Source organism: Mesitornis unicolor, unplaced genomic scaffold, assembly GCF_000695765.1.
Source record: "Mesitornis unicolor isolate BGI_N332 unplaced genomic scaffold, ASM69576v1 scaffold23441, whole genome shotgun sequence".
NCBI lineage: Eukaryota > Metazoa > Chordata > Aves > Mesitornithiformes > Mesitornithidae > Mesitornis > Mesitornis unicolor.
In genome coordinates, this window is record NW_010166112.1 from 9,546 (window position 1) to 28,407 (window position 18,862).

Genomic DNA, 18,862 nt, shown 5'->3' on the forward strand with positions numbered 1-18,862 from the left:
CTGCCTCCAGACATTACTATTGCAAGCAGCAGCTAGGTAGCAGGTATTTTTGTGACCAGAAAACACTACTGCCAGTGGACAGCCTCATGAAAAAAAATGCTTTCTTGCTTGGAGATTTCTGTCCCTTCTGGGAGATCTGCCATTTTCGCCCAGTACACTGGAAGCCACCTTACTTTCAACAAACAAGCTCTCTGCAAACAAAGCAAAAAAAAAAAAAAGCACAAATCAAAAAACAAAACAAAACAAAAAAAACAGCCCAGAAATCTGTCAATAGCATGGTTGCCAACTTGGTCTTCCAGAGATCAGCATCATATTTTGGGACAAGTCCTTCAAGACGCTGATGTTAGTCTGTTCTCAGGCAGTGAATCTTTCTTTGTAGAAAGCTGTTCTTGCTTCACTGTGTGGTTACAAGCTTTACAATCATACCAATGATCCGAGAGCCACGGGGGCACATGCACAGATCCATGCTGGGGTTCTTGATTTTATCCTGCAGCAGCTGGTCGAGTTCGCAGCGCAGCTCTTTCACCAGCTCAGCCACCTAATGTGTACAGCAAGACACAGAGGCGAGTGTGAGGCTCCCGAAATGCAGCTCCTGCGCTGTAAACAGCAGCACAGCTCTGCAGTACTGCCAGGATTATCCCTCCTTTGCCTTACCTGGTGAGAGGCGGCCACGAACCGTATCCATCCGTCATCAAGAGAAATGACAAATTCCCCCTTCTGCAGCTGTATGTGAACCTGCCCGCCTCCAAGCAGGACCAGCGGGTACACCGACACCATGCTGCAGTCCCGAATGAACACACGGCTGGTCTTGATCTTCTCATGATAGACCAGGTAGGGGCTCTCAAAGTGCCTTGTCTGCAACATGTGTACAACACCCTCTTTAGACTCCCACATCTCTTCCTACCTGCTCAGGAAAACATGGGCTCACCTGCCTCTTTCTGGACAGGCCTCCCCCTGCTTCTTCTACTGCTGCAAAGAACAGCAAGTGTGCCAAAAATGCACCTGCATAACTGACAGACTCACTCTGACCTGTAAGAGCTGCCAGTGTCTCTGCCAGTTATCCCATGCTCCTTCCCGCTTTGCAGTGAGCATGTGAGAATCGGCTCAATTCATCAGTGTTGCCTCAAGGCCCCAAGTTCTCCATTTCATGCTAAGGACTTTTTCATACACACATTTGTTATGCTCTTTCAAAGCAAGAGTGAACAGTTCAAAGCCTTTATGACCCAAATATGTGGTAATTATTAAAACCTCACTTTTTTAAAGCAAGTATTTTATATCTCTGAAGAGCAATGAATTGTCAAATATGAGCACAGACTTAATGAGACAAATATTACCATGTATTATGGCAGAGAGAGAAGAGCTCTTACCTAAGTATTAGCTGTTAGGCTGGAAAGGAAATTAACTTCAGAGTTTGAAGACCCACAAAGAAACAAACCAGAGCATGTCCCTGAATTATTTACCAGTGAATGATATTTCAGCTGAAAGAGACAAAGACTGAGGAGAGGTGGTGGGGAGAAGTCATCTGCCTATATAAAGGTGCTACACACGTGCATGCAATCTCAAGTCAATATAGAGGAGAAGCCAGGGGAGCATTGCAACCTCAATATTTTTGCACACAGTTTAAGAAAACGGGAGCTGGGGGATTACTGCCTCTGCTAACACCACTCCAGAGGCTGCAGTTTCACTTTGGGCCCAGGAGGACACTCTTAACTCAGAAACACGCCAGTATTTACAGTTCTAACAGGGGTGGTCAGTAATAAAGATTTTTTTAAAAAAAACATTAATAGAGACCCTCACTGTAATCTCAAGTGCTCAAGCAAAAGTTTAAAACAAAACAAAAAAAAAATCCTGACCTGATAATTCACAGATGAAGGGTGAATGTGAACATAACCATCGGTTTTAGTAACAAACTTCAGCTCTTCTGCTTTTGGTTGCATTTTGACTGTTCCTGCACTGGTCTTCTGGTATTTGCCCTCTGGCTTTTTCACCTGTATGGTAAGATTAAAAAGTTATAAAAATCTGCTGTACCAGAAAGCTTTTTTGGCTTATCTTTTAGTTTTATCAAAACCAGAACCCAAAACTTTACCATGTTAAGTAGCAACATGTCAAGTCACCAGAGACAGATGCTGCATTCCTGGTGCTGTCTAACCCCAACTGTTCATTTGCAACCTCAGCCTTCTAAAAAGCTGTGATTTAAAGTAGCTTCCATTTGACATTTGCTGCTGACTTCTGAGACACTAAAATCAGCCTGTAGAAACAGCAGCAGTCTCAAGCAATACAAACTGGAGGTCAGCTGCCTGGCTCCAACACTACAAGCAGCAAGATTTGGCAACCTAAGCCAGGCTCAAGGCTGCCACAATCAGCCCGTACTGAAAACAGGCTGTGTGGATACGCTAGACAGCAGAAGGGAAAATGAAAGAGCATTCTTTTACCTGGACAACGTTGGGATACAGTGCAGCACACAACATAGCGGAGATCAGCTTGATGTTCTCTGCGTTCGAATTGGCCTGTGAAATTAATGCACACCTTAAGTATTCTACAGGTAACTCTACAGAGGTTCTGCTTCTGGAACAATTCAATTCCTGAGCCTGGTTTACTTTTACAGCTGCATTGCTGTGCCTTATAGGGGAGGACCAGTTACTGCTCCAGGTTACTGGCTAAACCTGGGCTGTATTCTCCCCGCTATCAATGGAACAAATTAGCCACTAACTATCATGATGCAGCTAGTGCCAAACCTAATTGTTCCTTCACGTCAGGCTACAAAATGGCTTGTCCCTGAGAGGAAGCAAGCACACGTTGTCCCAATGCACCGTGAGACTCTACAACTACCCAACCCTTGTCACCTCTTTGTGTAGGCCTAGGAGATGTCTGGCTCCGGAGGTACTGCTTTCTGAGGATTGCCTGCAATGCTGAAGTGTGTCACTGTCTGTTCTGTAACGTAACTCTGTTCCCAAAATAAGGTTGACACTAATCCCAGCATTCAGGCCAGGTCATAAGTCAGACTTGTGCCTTTCTACCACTTGCTGACTTCTAATGTGTCAATGCAGCAGTGTTTCACTGTCTCAAGGAGGTTTCAGCTCACTTCCGCATCTGGGCCTGTTCTTCCTGGGCATATGAGGCCTCATGCAATCAAGATTAGTACCAGCATGCACGATGTACAGGGAAGAAGACAGAGCAGGCAGGAGGTGACTGCTGCCGGTGTGAGATTACAAAGCCAGGCTGTGACAAGAAGCCTACCTGGCACCCAGGTGAAATGAAAAACAGCAGTATCGTTTTGGAGCACTGAAATGCTGTGAATTACCTCTTCTCCTGTGGCATCCAACACGCCATCGCCTCCTTGGGACCACCTCTTCTCAATGTCTCTGGCTCTTAATCCCTCCTTCACAAACCCAATGTCAGAAAGCAGCTCTGTGAACTGCCGCTTCAGACTGGCAATTTCCTACAAACAGACAAAGGGCTGTGATGGTACCACACAGGGCGAGGAGAGTCTTCACCAGTTGCTTATTTCATCACTAGGACTCTGTCAGCGTCCCAGGAAGTCCCTGTTTGTGGCCACAAAAACTGACTTACCTGAAGAACTCTTCCTGACAAAAAGTTCTCCCTGCAGTAGTTGTAGCTTGCCTGAGAGCCCTCTTTGATACTTAAACACCATCCCTAATTGAGAGGATGGGAAGAAAATATTTCAGGTCACATTTCCCATGTTCAATTCACATCACAAACCTCAGAAAGGCTACTGAATTTTAGCTCACCTTATAGGCCTGGAGAAGAGCCAGGTAGTCGCTGTTTCCTACTGCAAACTCCAGCTTCTTTTTGTTTGCCTCTTCCCTTTTGTCCCATGGTGACACCTAGACAAGCAGTAGCAGATTAAGTGTGTTCTTCCCCTCACAACTTAGACAAGACATTGCCAGAGCTGCATAGCAAAATCTTCTGTATTTGTATTTAGACAGCAGTTCACAGGTCAGAGTGCAAATTTTCTCCATGGATAACAGAAAATACGAGGCATTAAAAAATGCCCCGTCAACAGTACAGCACCTAAACCCACTGCCCTATCTAACCACAATGGATCCAGAGGTAAATTTGTGATTGACCAGTTCACAGAAAAATATTTCTTTTTTGGGCAGACCTCTCGAGAGCTGCAGGATACAAAAAAAAGCCCCATGAAAAACACTGTCTGATAAGTCTTGGCAAGTTAATGGTGCTGAAGCTCAAATGAGAATGCCTAGAATAGAGAAGAGCACAGCAAGCCTAAAATTCACCTGGAGCTGAGAGAGAGAAGGTAACTCAGGACATTAAAAAGCTGAATTTAAGTTATACTAGATCAGCATATAGAAACTTAGAGCACTTGAAGACAAAATGCTGTAGAAAATGCTCAATAAGCATATGGAAAACAAGTAACTGGAACAATCTATTTTCAGTTATTTCACAACTATCTTCAATGAAAACTACTGGCACTATTAATGATAGCAATCGAAACTTCAAGGAAGTCTGACTTTTCATGCAAGTCTGGACATTGCAGTAGATGAACAACAGTAAGAGCACCTGTAAGTACAGCAACTGATTCAAAAAGCCAAAGTGAACGCAAACTGAGATCCAAACTGAACTCTGCGCTCACAGCTCAGACATGTCAACTTCATCACTATCACTGCTTCATAATTATTCCTAACTGCTTCTTTTGTTACCATCCATTTTCTTTTGTTAGGCCAAATTCAGACAAAATGGACTGGCTGTACCTCTTAGATAAAATTAAAACTAACATCCACTCTGTTTCTGCTGTTCACTCATAATAAAAATAACATTCTTGTCACTGCTTCATGATTTTGGTCCTCTGCTTATAACTGGACTTCCTTAATGAGCACTGCATTAACATGTAAACAATGTACACCAAAAAGGAGAATTAACATACTGAAATGTAGCATGCTGCAAGTTACAAGAGCGTTTTGCTGCCGCGTGAAAATGAATCGCTTTCAAAGTGGGATGCACAGTGAACACTTACAAAAGGCGACTTAAAGGCCAGACTGGCTGCTATAGTTAGCGCAGGATCCAGGCAGCGGAAGATGGTGCCAAACAGCATCAGCTTCCCAATCCTGACATCAACAGGCAGAGAGGCCAAGTGATATCCCAGAGGGGTGAGCTTTTCATCCGGAGTTAATGCTCCCAAGTCTTGCAGTCGCAGCTTTGATGCCCGCAATGACTCAGTTCTAGGGGGCTCAATTAGTCGTGATAAGACAGAGTGAAGACTCTGTGCAGAAAACATCTCCAGAATCTTAATTCTTGAGGGGAAAAAAAAATAAGAAAAGATTTTTTTAAAAAGCGTCTTAGTTCCATACACAGGACAAAAAAGCAAACCTTTATAAAACCGAAACAAACAACCCAACATAAAACACACTTCCAAGACCATGCTCCCTAGAAGAGGGCCTGTAATGTGTATTTGAAGTCAGGAAGCAATGTGAAATCATAGCTGGGGAGCAGTGAACCTCATCCAACTTCACAGAGTCTGTAAGAACGGATTCCTATTTAGCACACTAGGGTTTAAAATAAAGTTTTTACTGTAAAAAATAATTTGTGTTCTTTCATTTCCTTTTTATACAAAGTGGTGCACAGTGTGCAGCAGGCATCAGAGGGCCTCTTCATTTAGTGTTTGCATGAGCCAGCAGACCCCGAGATCTCCAGAGCAAGTTTCTTGGTTCCATAATGTGAGAAAACACCGAGGAAACCAAACATCTTGGTAATGGCATTCCAGGTGCTCCCTGCAAGCGGAGGGAGGACATTCTGCATGCCAGCTTTTTCAGGCAGTACAGGAACAGCTCACCTTAGACAAAGCTGCTCCAAGGGCACTCTTTGTATTTCAGGTAACTGCTCTTTTATAAGCTGATGGCTATAGTGATGGCTACTGAAAAGATGAAAGCAGACTCCTGAAGCTACCCGGCCTGCTCGTCCTTTCCTCTGCAGGGCATTTGCCCTGGACACAAATGTGTCTTCCAGACTTTCCATTCCTTTGCTTGGGTCGTATCTACAGGAAAGCAAGAAACAAGCTTATACTCATGAGTGCAGAGTAAAGAGGCTGGAGCTCAAGCAGGCAGATGCTGCCAACTTCTGTCTGGACAGGATTCCCAGCCCTGCAGTTGAATCTGAGTCTAGATTGGCTTCATCCACCTTGCAGCAGCTTTCTGCTGACCAAGTTCCTTCATGTTTTTCCCAGTTCTTTGAAAAGCTAAAATATTCAGCTCAAGGCATAGAACAACTTCCCAGACCACAGAGTTCCCAAGGAATGAATCCCAGTACCTTTTCTCTTTCATTTTTCCAGAATCAATCACATAGACCACATCATCAATAGTGACAGACGTTTCTGCAATGTTTGTAGAGATGATGATTTTGATGACTCCTGCAGAAGGTCTGAGAAACACAGACTGCTGTTCTTCACTGGACAGCGAAGAATGAAGCGGATAAACAACGCACCTGGAAGGACAACAGGACAGCATGCTCAGTGCATCTCCAGCCTTGTCCCTCTTGGGAACAATCGGCCTGCACACACTTTGGCCCCACTAGTACCAGACACTGCCCACAGCCACTCAAAGCAATATAAAACCAGCAAACCTCTCTGCACAGCACCTTTAAGACACAGAATCATAGAACCATTTGGGTTTGGAAAGCCCCTTAAGATCAGAGTCCAACTGTTAACCTAACGCTGCCAAGTCCACCACTAAAACATGTCCCTAAGTGTCGCATCTACCAGTCTTTTAAATACCTCCAGGAATGGCGACTCAACCACTTCCCTGGGTAGTCTGTTCCAGTGCTTGACAGAAACTGGTGAAGAAATTTTTCCCAATATCCAATCTAAACCTCCCCTGGCACAACTTGGTGCCATTTTCCTCTTGTCCTGTTGCTTGTTACTTGGGAGGAGAGACCAAAACCCACCTCATTACAGCCTCCTTTCAGGTAGTTGCTACAAGGTCTCTTCTGAGTCTCCTTTTCTCCAGACTAAACAGTCCCAGCTCCCTCGTCTGCTCCTCACAAGATCTGTGCTCCTGACCCCTCACCAGCTTCGTTGCTTTTCTTTGGACACGCTACAGAACCTCAATGTCCTTCTTGTAGTGAGGGGCCCAAAACTGAACACAGGATTTGAAGCGTGGCCTCACCAGTCCTGAGTACAGATGATGACTTCTCCAGTCCTACTGGCCACACTATTTCTGACACATGTGGAAGCGGAGAAGTTTACAGAAGGGACAGGTCTCAGAACAGACTTGAGCAAAAGTTCTGTCTCTTTTGAAGAGTTGAGCATCTGCCATTTATAATGACAGACTGGAAGAAATCACTCCAGCTCACCTCACCATGGACATCTGTGTAAAAACTGTTTAGTCAAGGAGATCCAATTGCATCTCCATGTAACAATCTAAGGCTAATCACAACTGAATGTGTCTCAATCCAACATTCTGAAATAGATCAAGGGCCAAGGTGAAGTTTTCCACAGTTCACTGCATCTAGCAGAGCACAAAAAGGAGAACACTCATCACTAGGGTCTCTGAGAACTTCAGCAACTAAACTTCCTGAGTTGAGGAGAGGAAAAAAACCAACAAACAAAAAAAAACTCAAGCCAAGAAGATAATAGAAAAGAATTACCCTGACTGGAGTCAAGACCTTCATATCACAAGCTGTCTCACACATTTAATAACCTTTATTTATCCCTGGATAAAGCTAGGCTTTATGCAGGAAGCTACTCCTTATTAATGGGTAAAGACTGACAGTTGTGGAGCTTTTCTGCCTTACCTCTTGCTGTGCCTGTTATTAAAAAGAGCATTAGACTGGAGCTGCTCATAAAGCATCTTGATTTCTGCTAGACCAGGCAAAAATATCAACACAGCACCTACATATGCAGATGAAAATAAATAAATAAACAAACCAATCACTCAACAGAAAGGACAGCATGATATTTTATCAATGTGCAGAAGGCCCAAGTCAAAACTTCAGCTGTTTTGCAATTATTGTACATAAAACACAGGCTGCAGCAGTCTGCCACCAAAGACTTTCCGCATTAGACAATTCTCTCACCTTCCCCATCTCATGTATATCAGGGGCTTTGTTACTCAGTTAAGGCTTTTTTTTTTCCCTTCAAAAATAGTAACTACAGAAACTTTGCATGCAAAACATTAGCTTTGGGCAGTCTGTAAGTGCACAGCTGCCATGAATCTACTTTTGTAGAGAGACTTCTGTCTCTCAAGGACAGTGAAATTACCTGGAGGGTATGAATGTCTGCCAGAGACTATCCACTCCAGTAAGGCTTCAATTAATTCCAGATTAACTTTGTCCAAGTCCATGACAGACATTGTTTTCAACACTGCCTTGTTAACCCCTGGGGAAAAAAAGAAATAAAACACACAGTAAGTCCATCTCTGGTAAAAACATCTGCTGGATGCATTGCACCAGCGTGGCTGAACAACCAACCACACCTTGGCTTAAATAGCATCTGGCTGGACCAGACAGATAGCTCCATAAGAAACTCAATGTGTCACATACACCTTTCCATGCTCTCCTGTTTCTGCTCTTCCCTTCCTTTCTTACGCCTTACTGGGGCTCACACCTGCCCTGTGCACAGCCTGGACCAGGATTCATCGACTAGCAGACTGACATGCGCCCATTCCAGTGGTAAGAGGAGTCAAAAGCCTTCATATGGCCACTTACAGATACCTCCAGGACCACCTTCTCAAGCTCTCTCTTCTCCCTTCCAATGTGTTTTACACCAACTCAAAAAGACACGGATTCCCTTCTTCTTCTGAGATGATAACTGCCTAGCAGGAATCTGGAGCTTTTAAGCAATGGCTCTCACTCAGTACCACTGTGGAGCTCACCATAAGGGTGTGCAGGAAAAACTCCTCAAGACTAAGCACAAGGAGGATTTTCATGATGGCAGAGTGGGAAGTTCATGGAAAAGTCTGCCTCTCCTACTAAACCATTCACAGAGTTACTGAATTTCTCGAGGAAGGCTTGTCGTGCTCAAGCGACCTCTCCGAAGAGGGCAGATACATGCCATGCTTTAAGTAAAGCTGCTCCAGCAAGAACAGATACAGAGAAGAAAGTGGAATTAACAAGGCATCTAAAAAGAGAAACAGATAGTGGCTGAAAACCATCCTTTTCCAGATACTGAGAACTGTTTTCAGCCAAGATGTCTGTTCTCGTTTATGCAAATGTTTTGGGTGGGTTTTTTTGTTTTTGTTTTTTAAAGCTGGCAGGTTTCTGATCTCATCAATAGGTCATGATCTGCTTAACTTCACAAGTATAAAACTCTGAATTATAACATGCATTCAACAGACAATACTATATGCTAACATACCATGTTGGCTGGCAAATTTTATATGCCAAATCATTGGATTTAAGAAGCAGCTCACCTTTATATCGTGTAAGGAGCTGCTTCAGGGTTAATTTTTGGTCTGGGTCTGAATCTCTGACAACTGCATCAGTGCCTTCCAGAATGCCAGCACGTCTCAGGTCCTCCTCCACTTCTTCAAATGCAGTTCTTTTGTGCCTTCCATTCTGCTTGTTTTCTTGCTTTGTCTTGCGCCTGTAAGGACTACTGTCCTCTAAAACATACCTGAACAGCAGGAGGACATTTAGTGGTGTAGAAAGAAGCCTTACAGTCTCCTTCTAATCATTAGCTACAGAGATAGGGTATCAAAAGTATTTATATATAAATTTGAGAGAAACTTTGTATAAGTGGGTTGCAAAACCATAGACAGTATCAAGGTCAAGGTGTCCTTCCATACTGGGATGTCTTTTAAAAGCTGCAATGCAAAGAACTAGGATTGCAACCTTGATCTTGACAGCTAAGTGGGCAGCTCAGAGCAACAATCCACAAGTAATTTACAATAGCTGATCCATTTACTATCTGGACTGTCTGGGCTGCTGTGACTCCCCAGTAACTACAAATGGTAACAAGAAACTGGTACTTGAGCCTCAAGGTAGGGCTCACAAAAAGGAATTGTTTGGTATCCTGCATTGTTCACCCACAGCGCTGAAATCTGCCTTCAAGTTTCTTTTGCTTGCCAACATCTAGCCACCACTGAAACAAGCAAAGCACAAGCACTGACAAACTGTTCATTGCAAAGCTCACCTTTTCTGGAGTACTTCTGTAGTGTCTAATGCAGAAAGGCTTGGTTTTGGCATGAGACCCTAGAGCCCACTGAAGTGTAAGTATGGTTTAAAGTGAGTGCTTTAGTACAACTCCAAGACTGCAAGTGAGGGGGGAGATTTGAGAGGATCTGATTTTTAAATTTATGTACAGAACTACAGCAGTCTCAAGGTCAAGAATGCACCTCAAAGGCCAAATACATCCGAGAATGTTTGGCAATTCCATACCTTGTCATTGCTATCACATCTTCCAGAAAAAACTGATCCACAGGAAATGTTCGGCCTAAAAGGAAACATGAGAATAAATCTACATGCCAGATAACACACAAAGAGGAAAAATACAGAAGATGTTGATCATTTCACACAGGCTTCACAGCTCTCATCTATACTGCACTCTTCAACACAATTTCTGTCTAGGACAAGCAGTAGATGTTTTCCTAGCATGGTTTGGCAACATGCACTTACACAGTCATAGAAGGGCTGATACAATTACAAGAACATACCCAGGAGGCTATGTGTTTCTGTCATGCTTCATGTAATAACTGAGCAATTTAAAAGTCACATTTGGCTTAATGTGTACATGTTCAGCTGGATCCTCTCACTGCTTCTTTATTCACAAGGATAGAGAAGGGTCTTCAGTTGTGGTGAAACCAGCTCAGGGGAACGACGTCATGCATGCCATGTCCTTTGTGTCTTTTGGGGAAAGAAATTCTTCCAGTATAGAGACAGCACAAAAAAGGCTTCATTTCCAAGTCTTCTCTCTCCTAAATCTCATTGGTCTTTCCTTTTAACCCCTTGGAATCACAGTTCTTGGAATCACAATTCCTCATCTTGTCACTTTGCAAATTAGCCCCTTGCACTTGAATTGACAAACACATTGCAAGCAGAAATACTGAAAACAAACCCCTGAGACAATGAATGTGACAAGACAATAAAAATGAATGGTTTTCACCTGGTACGTTAATAATTGGACAGGATTGAAAGTATTGAGAAAAAAGCTCTGCATTCAAGGTGGCACTCATTAGTATAACGCGCAGGTCTGGCCTCTGAACCATTACATCCTTCAAAACCAGCAGCAAGAAGTCACTGAAGGAAATAAGAAAAGGACATTTGAATTTCTTTGGTGTTAACTTCCAGAGGCTCTTCTTTCCTCCCCATTCTGTTCACCTTCCTGGTGCTTTCAACAGCACAGCAATACTATCACAGAAGCATGAGCTTCTCAGAACGGCTGGAGGCTAATACTGCAGTAAATTAATGGAAGGCAATCTGCTTACTTTTTGGTTGTCCCTTACTAGAGAGTGTCATGATTACTTGGTAAATTCATTTAAGCAACAAAAAGCTCTAGCTTCCTTATAAATTAATTACCTTAATGATAACACAATGCCACTAGATAACAAATTAACTCAAAGTAACAGACAAGTCCTTGTTGCTCCTTTTCCTCACTGGAAGAGTAATTCAAACTTACCCACTCTTCCCTGCTCACTGTATCCTTCTCAACATATTTCCAGCCTTTGCGGCACACCTAGAAGACTGGCTTGGAGTGATTTTTAGATGAGAAGGAAGAAGAATCCTTAAGAGATGCAAGCCCTTTTATGAGGCTAAAATATAATCTGAGCTGTGGAATAACAGGTCACAGACAAAGCCTCCAGGAAACCTGCTGCATTGCAATGTTTCACAAGGAAAACATAAAAGGATCCTTGCCACTTAGTTTACAGAGATACCGACAGACGTGATCTTTTGCCTAGCATCAGCAGGTAAATGGGGCAGAAGGCTGCGGGAGGCTGGAGTAGGATAGGATGAGACTGGAACTAGTAAAATCTATAGACTGGAAGAGAACTCAAGCAGTTGTCCCATGCAGGTGCTCTGCTGACACCTGCATCAGGAGAAGTAATTCCCAAAAGGGCATGTGAAGAGTTCGGGTATTTGGAAAAAGCTGAAACAAGAGAAGAATAAGAACCACACAACTGTGGTTAAAAAGCTACTTAACCAGCACCATCTAAAACCTCTTTTCAACACCACTGCAACGTGATGGCAGATTGGAGGCACAGAGATTTAAGAAAGATGTGATTTCTTTGCAAGCTGCTGCAACACAGCTGCCTACTGTCCAAAGACAAGAACCTACAACCAGACTCCTTCCACCATTCCACGCTACTGCCACAAGATCAACAAGTTTGTCTTCAGTTACTTGCACCTTAGTCACCTTGATCCTTCTGACTATGGGTTTGGGTTTTTTAAATTTTGCTTACAGGATAAGAGGTTATTTACCTTTCTTCTGTTCTTTCATGAACTTCATCAACAATGACGTGTGTGATTCCCTGCAAAGTCAGATCTCCTTCCAGCCTTCTCAACAGCACACCAGTAGTGCAGTACAAGAGTCTGGTAGCTGAGGACTTGAACAGTAAGACAAAGCATTCAGTTGACTCTGTGCAGCTTAATATAGTGCAAAGAGAATATGTGTTGCATTTTATTTCAGCTGAGTGCCAGCTTTGACAGAAAGGGAATGTGCAAGCCCTGCTGGAGACGGGCTGAATGATTTCTCGTTCTTGATTAAAACTAAAGAGCATCAGCTTCTTACCAAGAGGCATTGCTAACTCTATGGGGTAAACAAAAAATCTGAACTGTTTTTCCTGTGCAAGTTGCTTTCTGATAAACAACTAGGAACTCTGTCCTTAGAAAGACGTAGTTAATCTCTTTTATAACAGTTATTGAAAAAAGCAATCAGCTGCAACATAGACAAAATTTCACTTCCAACACAGCAGTTTGATTCAACCTCCCCCTTCTGGCTGACTGAAGCTGTACCCTTCAATCTCCACTTGGAAGACAAGTGGAAATAGAGACAAGCAGAAAACAAGTCAGTAGCCTTCCAGAGGGCAGAAATATTACTCCTATTCTCAGACCCCTTCACCTGTCTCAACAGAAAGCAAAACGACACAAGACATAGTACTGTACTCTCATTCTGTAAAGTGGACTGTGCAACTTGAGATGCAATAAAACATAGAACATATTTCATAATATAATATCAAATACAGGTGATACAGACTTGCTTGTCTCACTATATGGCAGAGATTCTATATGCTAGAGAAGCACTAAGCACATTTTAGTAGAACCAAATGAAAACTAACAAGCAAAGTATATTCACCTTTACACTCTCTAGACGGATCTGATAGCCAACAGTGAGTCCAATCCTTTCTGTTCTTTCTTTGGCTACACGTTCAGCCACAGAAATGGCAGAGATCCTACGCGGCTGAGTGCAGATGATGTTTGCAACTTTGCTTGGAGATCCTTGCAATGAAGCGTCCAAAATAAACTGAGGAATCTGAGTGGTTTTGCCACATCTGCACAACAAAATAAGGATTAGAAACAAACCGAAACAAACAAGCCACCAACTCAACACCTTCCATCCATGTAACTTAAGATGACTGCGTTCCACTTGAAATTTGCTTTGTGTCATTTGTGTCATCCTTTACATGACCTTCACCTAGGACTCTTGTCACTGGTTACAGATGGATCACAAACCTAACCTTTTCAGGACACAAATACATGTTTCCCATTCTTTGGTGTATACTCTGAAACATAAATTCTGTATGTGTAATCACACTTACCCTGTCATGCCACTCACAACAAGAACTTGGTGGTTCCTCAGCAAATCAAGAATGTTTTCCCTCTCTTGCCATGCAGGGAGTTTCTGTCTTTCACACAACATGGACTGGAAGTGCCTAGAAGACTGATGCAAAAAAAAAAAACAAAACAACAGACAGCAGGGCAGTAAGAACACCACTGGAGTGGAACAGAATCACCTGAAACAGCATCCCGCGGCTTAAATACTTATTTCTCTAAAGCAAGCATGAAAACAGACGTTCCGTTCTGTACAGCATACCTTTTTCAGACGAAACTGTGTGCAAATTTTAACATTGTCGTTATACAGAGACTTTGCCTGCACATCATACTTTCTGGAAAGTTTTTTCTTGAGGTTCACGTAACTGTCATCTTCCACAACAACTTGTTCAGGCTCATCCTCCTCCTCCTCTTGTGTCACCTCCTCTTCCCGAGGCTCTGACACTGCTGAGGCTTGAGACGACATGTACAGTTCAGCATAGTTGTTATTAAGGAACAGGACTCCATCAGCACTCCAGATGCTCCAGGAGCATTCTCAACAAAAAACCTTGTTAGACTGGAGCTGAGAGCCTGCATGACTGTTTCTGACATGCATTTAGTTCAACACTACCTGTAACCTCCCTTTGCCCCATCAAACAAACCACAACTTCTCCAGCTCCAACCCACTCGTCACTACCAGCTGTGCTCTGCAACACCATGGTCCAGATGGCCACGTGGTGAACCAGACCAGTGACTGGTTTGCCCTCCTCAACATTTTTCACGTGTCTCAGCTCCCCTCTCCAGTTCACCACATGACCACTTCTGTGAAGCACAAGAATGTGACAGCAGCAACAGCTTAAATTAATTAAAACTACACTGTAGCATTAAGTTTTAAGCCACTGTCAAGTACACTTAAATCAAGACTGAAACTAGACCAGGTACTTTGGTGCCTCCTGCCTATCAACTGAAGTAGGATTTGCTCAGAGAGTAAGCCAGCCCTTGAAAGTTTTAAGACTATATTTATCTAAACAAGGTATTTTAAAACATAAGAAAGATCATTTGGAATCTCCAATTTCAATTTCTGGAACAAAGCTGTCTTTCTGTGGAGCTATTAATAAAAATGGAATAATTTGTTTCACTATTAAAAAAAGAATAGGCTGTCACTATTTAGGTGCTCTAAAATGTGATTGAAAACTCTCTTGCAGAAAGTTTGCCTCAGATAAAACAGTTTAGGAAGTGAGAGCTTGAAAGTCATCTCTGTCACGAAGCTGCTGTCACCTTGCCCTAAGTGACGCAGTCCCAACTCTCCCCTTGTGCAATCAAACTAGTTGCACTTGCACGCATAAAAAAGGATAGAACCACTTGGAACACTTACTGAGCCTTAAATCCACCTTTACAAAATTAATTTTGAGGAGAGAGTGATTGGTGATTTTAAGTAATTTTTTTAAAACGTGTTTCTGAATTGATGAGTAGCAGAGGCACCAAAGCTTGCAAGCAACCTTCCCCATTCCCCTCCAAGCACACTTTGATCAAGTCTGGTGAACTCACCCCACATCTCTCAATGGCTTTTTATTGATTGTATGGGAATAGGCATCGGTCACTCTGCCAACCCAAACTCAGTGGCTCTGCGCTCCATTAACTCAGTTCTTGACCAGCAGAACACCTCTCTGCTGCAGCTTTATTATGGAAGGGACTTCCTGAGGCATAGGCACATTATGGATCTGGCTTACCACATGACCTTAACCTCCAGGAACAGATTTGGAGCAGATGCCTGAATTGGGCTCTCTACCTTCTTTTTTTTTTTTTTTTTTTTTTTTAAGAAATAATTTTGACTGTTCTTAGCCCAGAAATCATAGGGGAAAAATTGGTGTACCTTCAGACGTTTGATTTGAACCAGATGGACTCTCTGTCTGCAGCTTTACCAAAGGTGTCGTCAGCAGGGGCACAGGAGGAACGCTATACTTGTGGTGAGTATTTTTAAGTAACTCGCTTATTTCGGATTCATCTTCTAAGCAAGTCACTAAGGTGTACACCACTGGCTCATTAGCCTTTGCAGCTATCAAGGCCTTTCCGAAGAGGAATTCAGCAATATGCAAACGACAAGCAAGAGGTAGATTCTCGTTGGTGGAATAAAATGCCACAAGAGGTGCTTGGAGTGGATACTTGTTTTCTTCAGGAAACCTTACTTCAAGTTCATATATGGGACCATCGTTTGACCTGAGATGAGCATCATCTACACAGTTCCTGGCTGGTTTTAGTGGGTGGTTTGGAGGGAATTCATGTCCAAATCTGCATTTTGAACCAAACCTGCAGCCTCCTTGGAGATAAAATTTACATATTTCCTTTGAAGTTTGCTTTGCTGCATCCCCAGCACCCTTTTGTTTAGATTTGTCATGTCTCTTTGCCAGGTACTCCAATTCCAAACTAAAAGTCCAAACTCGGTTTTGAATTCTTTCTACAAACTTTTCTCCATAGATTGACCGGAGGACAAAAGCCTCTTCTTGTCTCTGTTCTAAACACTCTACTTGGCTGGCTTCAGCAGCTGTTGCAGAAACCTCCATCTGCTCTCCATATCTTTCGGTAAAGCACTGCAATATCAAATACTCCAATGACGCCCCAATATTTCCATTGCAGGATCTCAGTACTGTCCTACAATGCTCACTGTCAAACCCATACCTGCAACAAAACAGAGACAATGTGGCAACACATGAGTGACAGAAACTTGTATAAAGCAAAATAGCCACAGATCTGCTTGACTAGGCTTACAGCAGGGAAGCACGTATGGCATGAGATACTACTACTACTATTGGGGGGAAAAAAAACCTACACCAAAATATTTATGCTATTTTAAATGACAGCAGCAGGCAGTAATTTGGTGTCTGTGAATGCTCATCTGTTGTTTATAAGGCAACTAATTATGTGGCAACTATCTCCCACCTCAGAATGTAGCACATAATAGTTACAAGATCAGATTTCTCAGTTAAACTTTATAAATTAAACTCTTCAGAAAAAAACGATTCCTCTCACATATAAACCACTCTCACAGCAAACATAGTTAATAAATGCTCATATCTGAGCAAAATGGATAAAGAACACTTACAAGGTTTTGAAACATTACATATCTGGAAGAAACAGACATATTACATAAGCTTTCCCAATATTTGTTTCATTGCTTTGGAGAAAGAACTGAAAATTTCACTGAAAAAAGGCTGAAGTGATTCATTTACATAAAACCATTATTTTAAATTCATCTAGTTGAGGATTAAATTTGTAGGAGATACAACCTCATCAGTTCTGCACAGAGAACTTCCCTGGCATCAAAAGGAAGTCCAAGCACTAAGGGGTTACGGTATCGAGACATGATTTCTCTCTTCAGGATACAAATTATTCACTGAAAAGCATCACCTGGAGAGTTTGTGCACAGCAAACGAAGACACTTCACTTTCCACAACTCTGTGCTCAGCTGGCTCAGCAGACAGCCTTGGTTTTACGTCAGAAACCTCCTGATCTGCTGACCAGCACTGTTCATCATCAAGGTAATCGGGTTCGTCATCGTCTTCACCAGAACCAGCTACTCTGATAAAAGGAATTATCAAATTAAAATGAAACATGGTAATATTATTGAGCAGACACAAAACTCCACCTCTGCAGTTTTAAATCCTCCATTTAAGTGGAGGATTCTGCTACACCTTTCCCAGAGTCAATACTATAGAAGAACACAGCAGATTCAAAACCACAGGATTCGACACCAAAATAAAAATTAAGGGAAAAAAGAATACTGTTTTAATTTCTAACAATGTGCCTGGTAAAGCATGCTCATCTAGAAGAGCTAGAAGTAGTGCCTCCATTTAAACTAACTCTGATTCAGGAGTCAGCTCCTGCCCTTGAAGCTCCTGAAGAAGTTCTTTCACTCTTCTCTGATTCTCCGATGTCATGTGTATGGTCTGCAGAGGCATTCTTGCTTCAGGTCTCTGTTTCATTTGCCCTCCTCTTCTGGCAGGGGCACTTGATCTAAAAATTAAAATAGAACACAATAATGACTTACTTGTCTGGCTCAAAGGATCTTGAATGAACTGGGATGTGTTAGGACCCAACCTTGTAATTCAAAACAGGAAATCCAAAGGAAGACAACCTAAGGATTATTCAGTTGGGTTCTTTCTTATGTGACCAGGATGTGTGTGTCTGTATCTGTGCACACACACGCATGTATATACGTATTTTATCCTATGTCAAATCCAGAGTGATTCAATAAACACCTTGCTAGCTAAAGCCGTTCTCAGACTACAGTACAACCACACATTTCTAAGCTACATTGGTCAGAATACATGCAGAATACTAAATTAATTCTAAATTGCTTATTTTCCATGGCCCAGCTTCTGCTTTGTAATACATAAAAATGAATATCCTGTGTTTATTAGTGTTTTCTGATCAAAGACATTCTGAAATTACTTTATGACCAAAGAAAATTGGAGGTTATAATCTTTTTTAAAAAAACCCTACTTCCCACACATAAAAACTGCTTCATACTGAAACAGCTTCATGATCCTTTCACTCTTCTGTATATTCAAAGATGTCCAAAAACCAGCCCCAAAGTATTGCAAATATCTCTATGCCAAACCCCTCCAAATTAAAAGAAATACCTGGATTCCAGCCTTGGTTCCTCAAAGAGACAAAAATCATCTCCATCATCCCAAATTTTGGTTGAACATTTCCTATTTCCACCAAGCTGAGACTTGTTTGAATGGCCACTGCTGCTGCCTCCTCCTCTTCCACTGCCTCCTCTCCCTCTTCCTCTTCCTCCTCCTCTGTTGGGCCTTCCTCTTCTCCTCCCTGTTGAACTCATGTTCTTTTGCTGTGGAAGAGAACAAAAACAGTCCTTAGTTACGAAGTTGTTTTAGTACATTTAGTACAAATGTCCAGGCACACATCGCATTACTTGTTTCTCCTTGTGACAAGAGAAGATACTGTCTCAACCCTTAGTTAATTACCTGTACGCTGGTGTATTTGCATGCACCTGAAGCAAAACACATTCTTCTAGAACACTGTTAAACAAGTTCCGTGGTTTTAGAAAATAAAAGTAATACTCCTCACAGCTGTTCAACCAAAAACCGCAGGATCTCTGGCAAAAGGACAAGCCTACCAGCAGTGT

The 18,862-nt window shown here is 42.4% G+C and overlaps 1 protein-coding gene across 1 annotated transcript; it reads right to left on the bottom strand.

Annotated features, from left to right (window-relative positions):
- Nucleotides 1-394: 394 nt before the first annotated feature.
- DHX57 (DEAH (Asp-Glu-Ala-Asp/His) box polypeptide 57) lies at nucleotides 395-18,556 on the bottom strand. The gene is made up of 23 exons (XM_010194861.1): nucleotides 18,354-18,556; nucleotides 17,572-17,724; nucleotides 17,119-17,289; nucleotides 15,587-16,389; nucleotides 13,997-14,187; nucleotides 13,722-13,843; nucleotides 13,259-13,454; nucleotides 12,385-12,509; nucleotides 11,072-11,205; nucleotides 10,348-10,402; nucleotides 9,381-9,583; nucleotides 8,231-8,347; nucleotides 7,765-7,861; nucleotides 6,283-6,456; nucleotides 5,810-6,010; nucleotides 4,994-5,270; nucleotides 3,750-3,845; nucleotides 3,571-3,654; nucleotides 3,302-3,439; nucleotides 2,433-2,507; nucleotides 1,854-1,988; nucleotides 655-855; nucleotides 395-538 (listed from the first exon to the last, which is right to left on the bottom strand). The coding sequence occupies exons 1-23, from the start codon at nucleotides 18,554-18,556 to the stop codon at nucleotides 395-397; spliced, it is 4,095 nt and encodes a 1,364-aa protein (XP_010193163.1).
- Between the last annotated feature and the right edge of the window lie 306 nt (nucleotides 18,557-18,862).